Consider the following 16,463-nt stretch of genomic DNA (forward strand, 5'->3'; position numbering starts at 1 on the left):
GGCCCCCCTGGTGGCCTAGGGGTTACGTCTCAGCGCTATCACCCCTATGGCCACACTTTAATATGACTACAGTTTCCTTTTACAAGCTCAGTTTATTTCAAGAAATGAGAGTTTTGATGGCATAAGCAGAGGTGCCATTTTGGAGCAGAACGTACCGCCTCATCGATGTTCAGCTGGGACAGGGTGGAAGTATTCGGGAAGAAGGGAGATCCCTCAGAAGTGGAGTAATGCAAAGCCCAGGATAGAAAGGGGACAGAAGGAGGTGAGGAGGAACCTACTTCATGAAAACTTCCTTGGGGGAAGCGTTGGCCTCTTTGTTAATGGAGACTTCTGGCCTCATGTGCAGGCCCAGCAGTGACTGGAGGATAGCGGCGCGGGACCCCACCTTGGGAAGGAAAAGAACGTTGCTGTCTTTTCCAGGAACAAGGGATGACCCCTGAGAAGGTTTTCCCTGGCATTCGTGGCAACACAAGATTCATTCTATTCCAGTTCTCAGAAACTTGTGCAACAGCGGCTATACCAGATATGCCAGGAACTGGAGCTGGGGTGACTCTGCTGCCCTAGGCCCCACTTGCATAATATGCTTCAAGAAATTTCCATTTCAGGAACTGAAAGTGACGGCTGCAAGGACCTGAACCTCCTAGAGCACTGAGGGGGCCCTGCCTGGCCCTCAGCCATCTGCCCAGGAGCCAATTCAGGTTAAAGAAAGTAATCAGCATCCAGCATCTGACGGGTGCCTGATATATGCTCTTAGGCAACAAAGGTTTATTCAGTGTGTCTATACATCAGGTCTTGTGTGCGTTCCAGGGGTGAGGAGCACAGACGACGTGGTCCTGCCCTAGAGAAACTCAGTCTGGCAGGGAGAGATCAGTGGAACTGTAATTCCATAAGGGCCAACATGAAAACATTCCCCATGAGGTAGAAGTCTCCAGGCACCCCCACGAATGAGTGGTGAGCCCCATTTAGCAGATGGACAAATTGAGGCTCAGAGAGATTAGGAAGCTAGTGTGAAGCAGAGTCAGGAGGTGAACACTAAATATCTCATCTGCAGCCACATCTTTCCAGCAGCTGAATTTAGTATCCACCAGGGGCTTTCCGCTGGTGTGGTCTTGAAGAGCACTGACTCTTCAGAGTTTCATCCTCTCAAAGGGCAGAGAACTGCGCAAATAGCTATATTTACCAAGAGAAGCAGGATGAATGACACAGCAACTTGGGCCCCACCCTTCCTGTGTGAGTGGCCTTGAGTGTGTTGGTTAGAACTGGGCCAATGTTTCTTGGGAATGTTACCTTTATAAGGGTTATTTAAAAATTACTTCAGGTTATTTTTAAATTAGGGCCTGCTTGGTGGTACAGGGGTTTGGGACGCAGTCAATGAGGCTGTCTGCAGCCACTGCAGCCCGAGTTTGCTCCCCGGCCAAGGAGCTACCCACATGGCGCAGCAGACCTCTCCTGTCTCGCCTGCTGCTCCCCTCAGCAGTGTATTTCAGTCAGTCTGCCTGTTCTGGTCCCCACTCTGTCTCTGGTGGATCCTCTCACCCCCCCACACCTCTGGCCTGTACCCAGTTCTTGTATGCATAAATAAATAAATCTTTAAAAAAAAGTTAAATTAGATGGCAGAGGTGAAAAATAGTCATAATTATTATTATTCTCATTACCACTTTTTGTGCAATTTAGCACAACTCACCAAGCAAGAAGAATGGAGAGCAAACGTGTTGTGTTGCCATCTTGCCTCTTCTGTGGGAGTCCCTTAACTGTGGAAGTTCTCGTGTCTTCTGCGTAGAGAGCACCTTTAACTTGAGTTGGAAAAGCTTTTTTTAAAAGTGATTGAAAAAGCAACTTGCCAATCAGAGTTGCTAAAAGGCTGAATGTGTGTGTGTACTTCAGAAGCTTGACAGAGACGCAGACCAAGCTCCCAGCACCTTCTTCATGTTCTCCTCAGATTCAAGTCCCGCTGTCTGTGTCTATTTTATAGCACTCAGTGTGTTTCAAATATAAACATCACTCCACTTACTACTTAGGATGGCAAAGCCACCCCAATCTTACTGAGCTTGAATTACTTCCTGTTATACGGACTCTTCTGGGTGGTCAAAATACATAGTCATAGCTATATTTAGCGTGCCTTTTTGCCGCGGACCAGCACAGCAGTAGACGATGAGGCCACCTCAGGGTTGAGAGAAGCGTGCAGGGTGGTCAGGGAGTCGGCGAAAGAAATGACAAACAGACACACTTCAAGAGTGAAAATCTGAGTGTAATTTTCTTTAAGTTTGTGACTAGTATATATATGTTTTCTAAAAGCACAGGAATGAATATCAAAGAAATTAGCTTGCTCGCTGGCTCAGTCTATCACTATCAGGGAGGTGATCTACATAACAAGCAATGACCATTATAGAAGAAAGGAGGGAGTTTAGAAAGACAGATAAGGGATTAAAGTTTGTAGTTCTAGGAAGACGGGATAGGATTTTTAGCATTCTTGTAGTGGTTCTTGGTGGTCGTTATCTATTGATAAGCTTCTGCCTTTTCAGGGAACTTCCGCTGCACTTCCTCTGCTTCAGGCTGCTTCAGGCTGTTCTCTCCCCGCGCGCTGGGCACCAGCCGGATCTAGGGACCGTGGCGAAAGCCATTCCTAAAGATCACTGCGGGGAGAGGTGCAGCAGGTAGGGTTTTGCTGTTCTCCCCCTGCGCGCTGGTTGCCCAGCCGGACCTAGGGCCGGTTAGCCCTAAAGGTCACTGCAGGGGGAGGTGCAGCACCTTTTTATTTGTTTGGAGAGTCTAAATAAGATATTGCATCTTGAAAATCTGACTAGACATTCTCTTTCTAGTTAGAGCAGAAGGGACCAGCTGCCTCTCCAAGTTCATTCTACCCTCTTGCTCAGAAACAATCCCTTTGAGCCTTGAGCCCCACTAACAATGAGAAATGCTTTTCTCAGTTTCCCTTGCAGCTAGGAATTGCCAAATGACTAGATAATCTCTGTGACTAGCTTTGTGGATTTGATGGAGGACAGAGTCATTGGTGGAACTTGTTCTGACCTATCTGTTCATTAGTATTCATAGAGCAAGCAGCCTCAGAGGAGAGAATCTTGTTTACTTATGACCATGGTGAGTAGCCTTCGGCTGTGGCTCCAATGACCTCCACTTCCTTGTGTTACCCCCTCCCCTGGAATGTGGACCAGACTGGTGATGCACCTCTAGCAAACAGAATATAGCAAAGTGATGGATGTCACTTCTGAAGTTATGTCCCAAAAGACCAGGACTTCTGACCTGAGTGCATGCACGTGCGCGCTCTCTCTCTCTCTCATTTTCTCTTTCTCTCCCCTTGTTTGCTCTGATAAACTGAGCCGCCATATTGTGAGCTGCCCACATGGAAGGTATGATCAGAAAATGAGGTCAACCTGCAGCCAACAAGCACACAAAAAAGCTGGCAAGCAATCCTCCCCCCACCACCACCCCGGGGCCCCAAGATGTCTGTAGCCCTGACAGACACTCCAATTGCAGTCACCTGAGAAATTGGGAGACAGACCAATCAAGCTGATTAGTGCTCTAATTTCTGACCCCCAGAAACGGAGTAATAAATGTTGTCATTTTTAGTCATTAAGCTTTGAGGTTGTTCCTCAGTGATCAATAAGGCCCAGATGCAGTGTGTTTTGCCACCTCTAGGGTATCAGCTCCATAGCAGAGGCCCAGGCCTAGCTTGTTCACATTGGTATTTGCAGAGCGAAGAAATAGAAGCTGGCTACTTCTCAATGGTATTCAATGAGCAAACCACGAGGGAACAGGCTGCCAAAGGACATGGAAGGAACGATGAAATAAATTCTGATTGAATGAGTGATCTAGTCACCAATTAAATGTGAGGAGGATTAAAAAAAAAATCCTTTTTTTTTTAAAGATTTATTTATTTATGCATACAAGAGCTGGGGTACAGGCCAGACATGCTGGGGGGTGAGAGGATTCACCAGAGACAGAGTGGGGAACAGAACAGGCAGACTGACTGAAACACAATGCTGAGGGGAGCAGTGGGGGAGACAGGAGAGGTCTGCTCCTGTGGCCGGCCCTGGATCGAACTCATGCTGCAGAGGCTGCAGATTCCTTCATCGTGCGGTGCTTAACCCCTTGCGCCACCAGGGAGGCCCCTGATGTATATTTTCTACAACCAACAGAACAAATAATAAAGGTGTCCCCACTTTTTCTTTAAAATCAGAGAAAGAGCCCACAATGGATTTAAGTCAGTGTCTGAGAGGCATATGATGAGCTGGAGGAGATAACGCAGAAGGAGGGAGAAGACCAGGGAAGGTTGCTGTGGGCAAAACCCCAGTATCATTTCTACAGAAAAATTTCTGAGCAGTAGAAGCCTTTGACTGTCCCTGGCATGGCCCCCTCCCTCCCAACCTCCCTCCCAAGCTCCTGCTCCATCTGGACAGTCATTTCTCTGAAACATTTCTCAACCTGCCATTCAAACCCATTTCTGGCCACCAGGCTGGCCTCCCTCTATTTTCCTCATACTTGCTTGGCTCTGCCTCCTGCCAGCACAGCCTCCCCAGCCTGCTGTCTCTCTAGCCCACAGTGCTTTGAACATCCTTCTCCTCTTGGCCAGGGCAGGAAATCAGACCCTCCAAGAATGCCTTAATCTCCTCCCCAGCAGAGCTTCATTTCACTTTCTGTTAGGAAGCCAATGTTTTAACTTCCTGTTTAACCACTACCTGTTTTTCTTTCTTTCCTTTTTTTTTTTTTTAAGATTTATTTTTATACAAGAACCTGGGTACAGGCTAGATGTGTGGAGAGAGGATTCACTGGAGACAGAGTGGAGAACAGAACAGGCAGACTGATGAAATACACTGCTGAGGGGAGCAGCGGGCGAGACAGGAGAGGTCTGCTGTGTCATGTGGGACTCTCGCTGGCTGGCCGGGATCAAACCCGCGCTGCAGAGGCTGTGGACAGCTTCACAGTGTACTGCTCAACCACCTGCACCACCAGGGAGGCCCTACCTGTTTTTTAATATTCTGCTTCAGAATTAACCCAACGAGGAGTCCTTCCTGGCAAGCTAGGTTTCAGGCTAGGTTATTCTGAAAAGGGTTTTGCATAGTAGTTGAGTAATTGATATGTATTTGTGCCCATTATCTTAAATTTTATTTTTCTGAAATAAAAGCAACACGGGGAACATCCACTGTGTCTGTGGAGCCAGGTTAGGCTACTAGCCAGGACATAATCCCTAGGCTCTGGGGTATGAATCAAGCTCCCCAGTATGGGGAAGTCTGGAGGGTGGCTGTGGGCTTGCGGGGGATCCTAGATTTTGAGGAACTCATGAGACACATGGCAGGGCTTCAAGCCAGGGTTTTGCTGGAGTCTAGCACCTTTCCTCAGGAGGTCCAGGCTCTGCTGGTTGTCTTGGGGTTTAGACACCAAATTCCCTCAACTAGGGACAAAGGAACCGTCTGTAACACTGTATGTGTGGTTAAATATTAGTATCTCTCAGCAATAGCTGGTTTTCCTCTTTTCAGACAAGGGAAAGTGACTACTTCCCCTTGAGTGGACTCACTGATTAGTTCCCGCAATATGCTGTGAGTAAAAATGACAAGCTAGGCGCCACGGTGGAGTGGGGCCGTGGTGGGCCGGGGCCATCACCAGTGAGCTGAGTGCCCCAAGTACCCGGAATGGAAAACAGAGACCTCTTGGGGGGCGGGGGGAGGGAGGGGAGTGGCTATGTCACTAGAGCTGAATGACCTGGATTGCCTAGTTGCACCAGAGGACTTTTGCCCTGAAGTATTATCTGAGCCTGTTTGAGGATCCATTTGTTACTGCAGCATAATCTAGGTTAGCCCAACTAACTAATGCAAAATCAACTCTGGATTTGGACAAATTTTTTTTAAAGATTTATTTATTTATGCATACAAGAACTGGGATACAGGCCAGAGGTGTGGGGGGTGAGAGGATTCACCAGAGACAGAGTGGGGAACAGAACAGGCAGACTGACTGAAATACACTGCTGAGGGGAGCAGTGGGCGAGACAGGAGAGGTCTGCTGCGCCATGTGGGTAGCTCCCTGGTCGGGGATCGAACTCATGTTGCAGTGGCTGCGGAGAGCTCCACAGGTTGTGTCTTAACCCCTTGCACCACCAGGGAGGCCCTCGGGCAAATTTTTAATGATTTTCAAAAAAAAATAATTTAAGAGGTAATGCAAACTTGTGGTTGGTGACTCTTCTGTAGCACTGTGTGGATCGAGAATACAGGACAGATTTGGGAACCTGGCCTCACCCGGCACTGCTTGCTTTATTTGCTTTAGGAATTGCTTTAAATATTGAATGGTCATTTTTCACTCAGTATACCCAACCCTGAGGTCAGGGCTTGGTCAAAATCTTAATCATTTTAAGATTTTATATAAGTTTTACAGCTACAGTGCATGAAAAAAGAATCAATTAAGCAGATAAAATGACACTGGGTAAAGTTTTTTATTTCAGTTTCAAAAGTAAGTTTCCTTTATAAATATTATATACTTTCTACATACATAAATATGTCTATTTTACTGACACCTCTGTATTCCAGGAGCAGTAGTAAATTGTGCAAATGTCTGGGTCACACAGAAATAATTATTTTGAAATGTTAATTTGAGTTTGCAAAAATATTATAGTATACATATATTCTCCCAAAGTTGTATTTTAAAGGTGACTTTTATAATACTTGTCCAGTATTTTGATTAATTGTAATTAGACTGCCTTGCATTTTGTATGTTGACTATACAAGTATTTAAAGACATTCTTATGTATGTTAACTCTAGCTCAAGTAATTACTACATACCTCATTTTATAGGATTTTTATTAGCAAATGCTTAGCGAACATTTCACTTGGCCTTTGCCTTTTAAATTATGCACTTTAATAGCATGATGTAAATTTTACTAGGACTTTCAGCATTTGTATTTAACCTATTTACGTTTCCCCATTGTTAAATAAAATATACTTTCCCTTAAGATTTAATTAAAACTGGGGGGAAAATGGGGTCATAGTAATGCATGCTTGTAATAAACAACACAAAAAAGATACAAAAAAGGCCAATCACTCACAGTCTCCCCCCACCTGGTGGTGCATCACCTCCCCTCCCCCTACAGAGTTAGGGTTCATACTGTATATAAACTTTGCATCCTACTTTCATTGCTGATGTCATTCTCCTACAATTTTTAGTGACGTCATAGGATTCCCCCACCTGTACTTTCTATCATTTAAACATGCCTGTTGCAGGACATTTACTTCTCACTCACCATTGCTCCACACTCTGTCCTGAATATGCTGGTCCATCATCTGCCGGCAGAACAGAGACCCTGCCTCAAGGACACCCACGCCCTGCACCCTGCACCCTGGAACTGGTGAGGATGTGACCGCGCATAGCAAACAGGGCTCTGCTAGCTAGGAAGCTTGAGACGCTGAGATAATCCAGGTGGACCCAATCTCATCAGGTGAACCTCAAAACAAGAAAAATGCTCCAGTAGTGGGCAGATCAGAAGATGCCCTATCGTCAGCTCTGAAGATGGAGGAAGGGAACCAGGCGCTGGAGCAGGGTGACCTCCAGAAAGTGGAGAATCAAGGAAGTGGATTCTCCCTGGAGCCTGCATGAAGGGCCACAGCCTTGCCAACACCTTGATGTTGGCCCAGGGAGACTGCTCTTGTCCTTCTGACCCACAAAACTGAGATAATAAATGTGTGCTGTGTTAAGCCAATAAATTTATGGGAATTTTTTATGGCAGCAACAGAAAACTAATGCCTGATTGTTGTGCATACGTTTACTGTTTTCCTTAGCGGTCCAGTCCTAGGAGAGTTTTCAAGGGGCTTAATCTACATTGCCGGCCAATCTCATTACCAATGAGTGGAAACGCCTGCCTCGCCTGTCCCCACCCATCCTAGACTTAACTTCCTACACACTCGTCTTTCACGTGCTTTAAGTTGATGATCGTCATGGTATCAAATACCAGTAGCAGCCAGTGGAGGGTTTACCAGGTGCCAGGCACTAAACACGCACTCATTTAATCTTCACAAGTCCATGAGTCGTGTTACAACTATTACCGCCATTTTACAGAGGAAGAAACCGAGGCTTGAGGAAATTGAGAATATAAACTTAGACCCGGGAAGCACAGCCCCAAAGGGTATGCTCTTTACCAAGTGCACCATTCAAGCCAAAGCTCCTGGAAGGCAGGACTGGTCTGCATTTCTCCTTGACTAAGGAAGTGATTCTCAGCTTCCGCCCAGTATTAGCATAATCCTGTGTGAAGAACTTCTTACTTGGACATCTGTGGTAAATTACCTCTCAAGTGAAAGCTCAGTGACCTAGGTGACCTTAGGGGGGCACCCTCTGCCCACTTTCCGGGCCTCCCCTCTTTCTTGCCCGGGGGGCCCCAAGGCAACAGTTGTCTCTTGCCTGAAGGCCAATGTACTGGCTCTTTCCTGTCATTCAAGTTTTTCCTCAGATGTACTTCCTCGGACTTTCTCTGACCGCCCCAAAGTGCCCACTACCATCTCCCCACACGTATCACATTGCCATCAACACGCACACGCGGATGTCCACAGTCCCTTAACTCTGCTTGTGTCTCCCTTGTCCCTCTTTCTGGAATGTGTCAGGGAAGCATGGCCTGGGGAACAGGGCCAGCCCCAGGAGGCGGCACCCATTTTAAAATGAATAAAACCTCCTTTCACTGATTTCAGACTTAGAGCTAAAGATATGAGGCAAAAGTGAAGATATTTTTCTTACTTTTGTATATAGCAGAATAAAAACTTAGATTTCTACCTGGGAATTGAAGAATGAAAGTAGGAAAATTAGATTAACAATTGTACTGAGCAGAAGGTACATCCAATGCTACGCTCTCTCCAGCGGGAAAGTTTTGGACACTGAAAATATTGTAGGGCTTTTTTCATCAAACTAAATTATGTTTTGTGGCAAAACAGACAAATCATAGAAGTTACCATTTGAACTGTCTTTAAGTGCAGGATTCAGTGGCATAAGGGCCCCTCACTCAGATACAATCATCCATCTTCTGCTTCATACAGAAACTCTTCATGCTTTAAATACTGACTCCCCACGCCTGGTGAGCCCCATACTTTTGTCCCTCTGAATATGACAACTCAAGGGGTCTCATAAAGTGGAATCACATAGTATGTCTTTCTGTGACTGGCTCATTTCACTTAGCAAGTTTTCCCGGCATCCAAGCAGTTGTGTGCATTAGAACTTCCTTCCTTCCTAAGGCCGAATATTATCCCACGTGTCAATACACACGTGCTTATCACTCGTCTGTCCATGAACACCTGGATGCAGATTCTATTCTAAATGCTGCTGCCATGGACATGGTCATGCAAAAATTATTTGTGTCCCTACTTTTAATTTTTGGGGGGACTATATACCTAGGACCCAAGTTATTTTTTAACATTCCTCAGTATTGGAGGATGGGGGTCACTTTGCTCAAATCAAGATTCTAACTTGGTGCCTCCCCAGTGGCGCAGCGGTTGAGCGCTGGGTTGCGAAGCTGCCCGCGGCCTCTGCGGCGCCGGTTCGATCCCCGGCTGCTCCCCGGCCACCAGAGGAGGGTCCCACATGGCGCGCAGACCTCTCCTGCCGCCCGCTGCTCCCCTCAGCAGTGTCCTTCGGTCCTTCTGCCTGCTCTGCTCTCCGCTCTGGCTCTGGTGAATTCTCTCACCCTCCCGTGCTTCTGACTGTACCCAGTGCTTGTATAAACAAACAAACAAATAAATAAATAAAACATGCCTCTATAAAAAAAAAAATTAAAAAAAAAATTCTAACTTGGCACTATGAGAAGTTTCCAGAAAATGTGCATGTTTGGAGATGCTCAAAGCAGAAAGGAACTACTGGATTTATAACACACTTGCCCTCCTGGTCCCAGGCCCCTGTGCAAAGAGAAATAAACTCAACGCAAGCAAACCCAGATGCCACTTCATAATCTCCCTCCTGAACTGCCAATAAATAGTAACCAAAATGTGAAAAAGCAAACGTTTTTATTAGAAGTGAAAAAAATGTTTCCAAGTTTACACATGCAAACACATCATCCCACCAGCACAGGGGTTTCTAAATCCAGTGGCAAAGCAGATACAAACCCAGCTGGCAAACACACACCTCTCCTGCCCCCAGTGAGCAGCTGTGTTTGGAGTAAGCTGCTCACCCAGCAGGAAATCAAACACGTACCAGAAGGTCTAGTGACTGGCTTGACAGAGCAACAGGCCTTACTACAAGTGGACAGGCAGGAGGCGCTGCCTCCACTCCCGGCAGCCGTGCCCACCGGGGCTAGAAGTCTCGACCTCGAGCAGGATCCACCTAGCCAGGTGACCAGGCTCAGCTGCTGTCCCAGTGAACACTCAGCACGTCAGCAAACACCCTGGCGACCCGAGCCAGAACCTCTACGCTATCACCTGACAGACTTCACTTTCTGCAAGGTCTGAGGCTTCGCTCAGGGAGGCGAGAACCACCGCTGCTGCTTCTTTCCTTCCTTACCTTCTTAGTGGTCTCTTTTGCTCTGATTTAAAGCATGTGGTATGGGGCTTCCCTGGTGGCGCAGGGGGTTAAGACACAACCCGTGAAGCTGTCCGCAGCCTCTGCAGCACAAGTTCGATCCCTGTGCCAGAGGTCTGGCACAGCAGACCTCTCCTGTCTCGCCCGCTGCTCCCCTCAGCAGTGTATATTTCAGTCAGTCTGCCTGTTCTGCTCCCCACTATATCTGGTGAATCCTCTCACCCCCCACACCTCTGGCCTGTACCCCAGCTCTTGTATGCATAAATAAATAAATCTTTTTTTAAAAAAAAAAAGCATTTGGTGTGTCTGACACACTTCTTGCCTGATGAAGTCTCAGCATAGGGAAGCTTCATTTCCAGCACTGTTGTGGAGGGTTGGAGCAAAAAAATATCGCACCTAGCTTTCGTAAAAAAGATTTATTTCCATATAAAAGTGCCAAAATATCCCCCAATGTCATCTATCTCAACAATCAGTTTACGCTAGTCATCAAATCACAAGCCTCTTTATTCACATTGTTTAAAAATCGAATTCTTTTCACACGTTCCCACAGTAGCTGGAGTCTCTGGACAGCGGGAAGCCGGCGCCCCTGCTGGCCGGGCTAGTCCATATGTCCAGGTCCATGTAGGCACGAAACGGGTTGAAGCCTGGGTAGTACTCCTTGCACATCACCGCCTGGCTCTCCATGTGCGTTGAGTGTTCGGCGCTGGGGCTGACAGGGCAGCAGTTCTCATAGACGTCACTTTGGGGCGCCCAGATGGAACCAAAAAGTCCAGACATTGGAGACAAGCTCCGGGTGCTCGTGAGGTAGGGCTGCAGGGCAAAGGAGGAGGGAGAGAGGCGTTAAAAACCCAGCAGCCTTCAAAAATTCATGTAAGGGTTGAATATATCCCAGTCGATATCACCATGGGATAGACAGCCTATTCTCACCCCTCTAGGTGGCTTTAACTCTTTTTTTTTAAAGTATGATGTGAAATCCTCATCTAACTGGATAATTTTATTTTCAACCCCAGGAAGGACCCTCCGGTCAACTGCCCTATGTGTAAACAACAGCTGAGTGGGTGTCAGAGCAGCAGGCCTGGCTTTTAAACACAGAGAGGGGCTCCCCCTCACAGGCAGGGGGCCCTCGGACCCTCGCTGGCCACCCACTGGCCTTACCAGGACTTTCATTTCATCTCTTGTTTAAAGCTCCGAGGGCTTCCTGGCCCCCAGTCAATTTTATCTAGTGGGGTGGGCACACTCCCTGGTGCAATGGCCAAGTCCCTCCTCTGTGGTGACCACATGGTCAATGGCCACAAGCCCGCCCGTCCAGTGACGAGTCACGCTGCTCCTGAGGGGCAGTCTGGCGTCTGTGATCTAAAGGTAACAAGCTGGGCTTTGGCTGATCTGAACCCAACTCCACAGCTACCGAGACCAGGTTTAAAGAAGCCTCAGGAAGAACTCGGGGTGCCCAGGAGGTGGGGCCAGCACTGACCGGAGAGCTGATGAGACCGGCGTGTCCCCAGGCGGTCGGCAGGCTGGTAGGGGTGCTCCAGGCGTGCTCCGCGAAGTCTGTCTGAACTTCAGCTGGACAGGGGAAGCCATGGGGGTAATTCATGTTTTCTAGGAATGGAGATGTCAACACAGGTCAACATTTTTATGGTGAGAAATGAACCCTGACTCTTGAGCCAAACAGTTCTTACAGCCTTCCTCTCCACTGACAAGCTAAAGACAGACGTAAAACATGTATTCAGTGCGGCCGGGGAGGGCTGTTCCACTGTCATTCTCGAAGTTAAAGCTGCTTATCGAAAATACCACAACTGGGAAGACCTCAGGGAGGTGTTTCTTTGGGCCTGATTTTCTGTGTTTGATCACTGAATGGGAAGCTTTCCAACAGAGAGAATACACTAATGCACTCCTGTAGCAGTAAATACTATTTTGATTTGAATACTGTCAAGATTCTTATCAGCCCTTAGTTTTCTTTTATGACGTGTCATGCCAACCTCAGCCAGCTGCACACATATCGGAAGGGCTGACATGAGAAAGCACTTGTGTTTAGATAAGATAGTAAACACCAGGCTCCCAGCCCAGGAAGGAAGTTACCACAGCACCCCCGCGTGGTTAGCAGGCAGCAATGCATGTGTCAAAATCCAAGTAAGTGCAAACCTAACAGGCAGCTCGGCCCTCCCCTGGAAAGGCAGCTCTAGCGTGAGAAATCACGGTCAGGCTACAGGGTATGGTATCATCACTTCCAGCTCATCAGGGCAACCTCATATCTGTCATTACCGATGCTTAAGTCCATGTATCTGCAATTTTCCACAATTTTCCCTCCAAACAGAAGAGTCAGGATATGCTAAGGAAATAGTACCTAAATGCTGCTATTTCACCTAAGACTTGTTTTATTGAAAAGAAGAGCCAACAACTAAAGCCCCAGCCTCCCAATGGATAATCCACAATGTGAGATCCACGTTAAGTCTCAACGACTCAGTTCTACCTAACTTGAAGGACTAAATAGTTCAGGTTTTTGATCCAAGCCCACAGACACCCAGCTTCTTGAGGCCCCACTAGGTTACACAGGGTGGGTGTGTCCCCTGCGTCCATTCCAAGGCACTCGGCAGCCACAGGTAGGTCATTTCAAGGTTGCTGCTGTTGAAGCGCACCTTTTTTTTGCAGTTAGTGCCTTTCAGGCACACGCTGCTTGATCTGGCTCTCTGAGAAGCAAAGAAAGGCACTGGAGTGAAGGAACAGCTTTTACCTTCTGGAAAGGTGTTGTACTCGTTCATGTCCAGTGGGCAGTACACATTGGGGAACTGGCCTTCGCAAGTTGTATTCCAATCAACGAAACTGCTATGAAACAAACAGAGTTTCAGAAACGGTGTCAACAGATCAAGTGAAGAGGAAAATGATTTTTACTGCCCAGAATCCTAATCATGGCTAATTCCTCAACTTTGGAAAATACAAAATGTGCTCTCTCCAGTATCAGGACGGGAACTTGATAACCAACGCTCATCACCAACGACGTCCAGGCCGGGTGGAGGGCCAGGACAAGGAGCGCGCTTCCTTTGCAGCCCCGTCTGGGAAGTCTAATGGGAGGCTGACTCCAGGGCTGTGGTACTGCAGGTGCTGGGGAAGGACACCCAGACCACCCTGGTGTGCCCAGCACACGCCTGAAGGACACACCATGTTCCGCCATTGAGCTGAGCCGGCATCCGCCTCAGGTACATCCCTGGCGGGATGTACTAATTGCTAATGTTGCTAATATCCAATAGCAATGTTAAGAAATGGTCATCATGCAACAAATTTCCAATACTCTATGTGGTCTCCTACAACTTTATTGTGTTTCAGATTAGTGCCAGGGAAATGAAAATCACTGCTTGGTGAGTGATTTTGGTGAGAATTGTGAGTGTGTGAGAATTGTGCTTGGTGAATTGTGAGATGTTTTTCAACTTTGCCTTACTCATCGCTCACCTCTTCAGTGTAAAAGGGAAAGCTGTGATGTGGTCACCAGCAAAGTGACCTTTATAGCCTTTTACGCTCCTCTCAAAGTCTGCTTTGTTATTTTCAGAGAGATCACAGCACAACTCCAGCGGGGAGATGGGAACACCCGGATGAGGGAGACAGCCGGAAAGGAAGGCTGGCCCTGGTTTATTGCAAGGACTGAAACCCCCCAGGACACAAAGCCCTGGGCCTTCGTGCTGAGCAGGACCGGGGCGGGAGGGGCCGTACCTGCTGTGGACTGGGGCAGGGCCCTGCACCACGCTGGGCATACTGGTGTCCAGGGTGCCATTGAAGCTGCTTGTCACACACATGGGCTGGGTGGGCCACAGCTCTCCCGGCGGGTACAGGCCTAGGGGAGGGAACAAGGCTCGTGGTCCAGCTCGCCCTTTTCCTCCCGCAGGACCCAGCTCCACATCGCTGCCCTCCTCCCAGGAAACAGTCCCATGTCACCCACACAAGCCAACTCCTTGACACCCATCCGGGATGTCAAGAGGAAGTGCAGCCTATCATCTGCCTTAGCCTTGGAGGGGAGCAAGTGGGTGAAAGAGCCAGCAAGAGAGGCAGCATCAGGGGTCTACGTGCTGCTGCAACACAAACAGTGATTTTTAAATGGGCATGGAAGGCCTCCTGGAGAGAGTGTGATCAGAGGCAGAGGTGAATGAGGTGGGGATGTACCCCAAGTGGGGTGGGGTACACAGGGTGTGCTCAGCACTGGGGACAGCTAATCACGGCACAGGCCCAGGAGCCAGAGGGCGCCCAATGAGACCAGACCAGCAAGGACACTGGTGTGGAGCCTAATAATTAGAGCCTGAGGGGCCAGAGCGCTGGCTGGGATCCAGACAGGACTGAGCCTGTGAGCCCCTTTAAGGGCAGGCCTTTACTGGAGCAGAGAGGAAGCTGCTGGAAGATTTGGAGCAGACTAAGTGCAGCGGGCTTCCTCAGCATTGCCCCACTCCCAGGATGCTGCCTCCCTCAGCAGGCGGCCTGCAGGAGCTCAGCCCCTGGTCTTAGGGCTGGTGATGGAGATGCTTGCTCACAAACCTCCCAGGGTAGAGGTTTCTGTGACAGGGCAATAGGGGAGGAAGAAGAGAGGTCAGGGCGAGCGGAAGCAGGTAAAGACTTCAGAGCCCCGCCATGGACTGCCTCTGTTTTTCTTGCACTTCAGGCTGGGAAGGCGAGCTACAGACAGAAGCGCCGATGTCAAGCTGTAAGGGTCCCTGACACAAATGCCCCAGCACGGCCCTGCCCACCCAGCCTGCCCGTGTCCTCAGGCTCCCACCAGTGGTGCAAGGCCCAACACTTGGCGGTGGCACATGGCTGTGGCTGCAAGGAGGACTTTGTCTCACCTTTTTCTTCTTCAGGCCCTGCAGGGGCAGGAAGGCTGGGACAGGGCGGTTCCACATATTGTGGGAGATTATTCCTGTCTCTGGGGAGAAGCCAGAAACGGAGAAAATGTTGATTTTTTTTTCTATTCAAGGAAATACTGAGATAGTATAACCAGGTCTGTTTGAGTTTTTACATAAATTCTTCCCCAGGAAACAAAGAGAGGGCATAATGGTATACAGCCAGAGGGGCCGAGGAATAGTACGTTCCCAAAAGGCAGCAAAGTCTTATTTTGATAAATGACAACGAAACTCTAACTACGGTGACTAGAGAAATCTGCAGTTTCAAACCTGCCCACCAGCCAGCCAGTCACCATCCTTACACCCTCCTTTACTTCCTACTACTAACAAAAGTAGCTCTGCAGAGCTGTCCCTGACCCCGAGCCGAGCTCCCTCCCACAGACTCCTTGCCTTCCCTTTAATGACACCTCCTGCCGGCTCACCACTCCACGTGGCTGGAACCTAAGGAACTGCAATTCAGTCTGAACTCTGAAGGCCTCTCCTCCACCTCGCAGGCCCTCTCCTGTCATTCAGGAAAACTGGCTCATTTATTCTGTCCATGGCAAAAGAGTGGGCACCTTCTGGATTCCTACCCAAGTCCCTAAATCACCAACGTTCAGTTGAAGTTTCAGCAAAGGCTGGATGATCCTATCCTTTCAAAAACGTGTTTCTTCTTCCTACTTTCAGGAACATTTCCAAGGTGGCTCTGTCACTGAAAGGACCAGCGACGCCAGACACATCCTCACATGAACTATGTCCCCTTAGAAGGGTCGCTGTTCCAGAATCATTAGGGAAATCAGATTCTACTTCCTCAAGTCCTGAAAAAGCTATCCTAGTTTAACCTGCAAACCAGCACAGGGGTAGAAAAAGCAGGACGCAGCGGGCTGAAAAAGCTGCAGAGCTCACACTTGCACACTTACGTGGGGATGCAGATGTCGTGAGGGAGGCTTAAGGGAATGGGGGTTTCCACAGGAAAGTTGCTCTGTGAGATGCTGTCTCCTGAATATAAACATAACAAAGGACAAGTTAACTCAGAGGAGAAATTCAAGGGTATGATGTATTAAAATGCATATGACTAAATAGCATTAGCTCCGAATGAGTGCTCTATTTTTTACT

General features: G+C 48.2%; 1 protein-coding gene across 2 annotated transcripts in view; it reads right to left on the reverse strand.

Annotated features, from left to right (window-relative positions):
* Positions 1–11,025: 11,025 nt before the first annotated feature.
* The window catches only part of TMEM131L (transmembrane 131 like), a gene marked incomplete at both ends in the record, with an annotated part of 134,833 nt that continues 129,395 nt past the window's right edge, over positions 11,026–16,463 (reverse strand). The window contains 6 exons of one of the 2 annotated variants that reach the window (XM_084246177.1): positions 11,026–11,301; positions 11,963–12,090; positions 13,223–13,311; positions 14,194–14,314; positions 15,312–15,391; positions 16,268–16,346. In XM_084246177.1, coding sequence (XP_084102303.1) covers positions 11,026–11,301; positions 11,963–12,090; positions 13,223–13,311; positions 14,194–14,314; positions 15,312–15,391; positions 16,268–16,346 — 773 coding nt within the window. Of the gene's footprint in view, positions 11,302–11,962; positions 12,091–13,222; positions 13,315–14,193; positions 14,315–15,311; positions 15,392–16,267; positions 16,347–16,463 lie in introns of both variants that reach the window. The other variant, XM_084246176.1, reaches the window with a different exon arrangement.

This window comes from Talpa europaea (assembly GCF_964194135.1).
Source record: "Talpa europaea genome assembly, chromosome: 10".
In the NCBI taxonomy this organism is placed as follows: domain Eukaryota; kingdom Metazoa; phylum Chordata; class Mammalia; order Eulipotyphla; family Talpidae; genus Talpa; species Talpa europaea.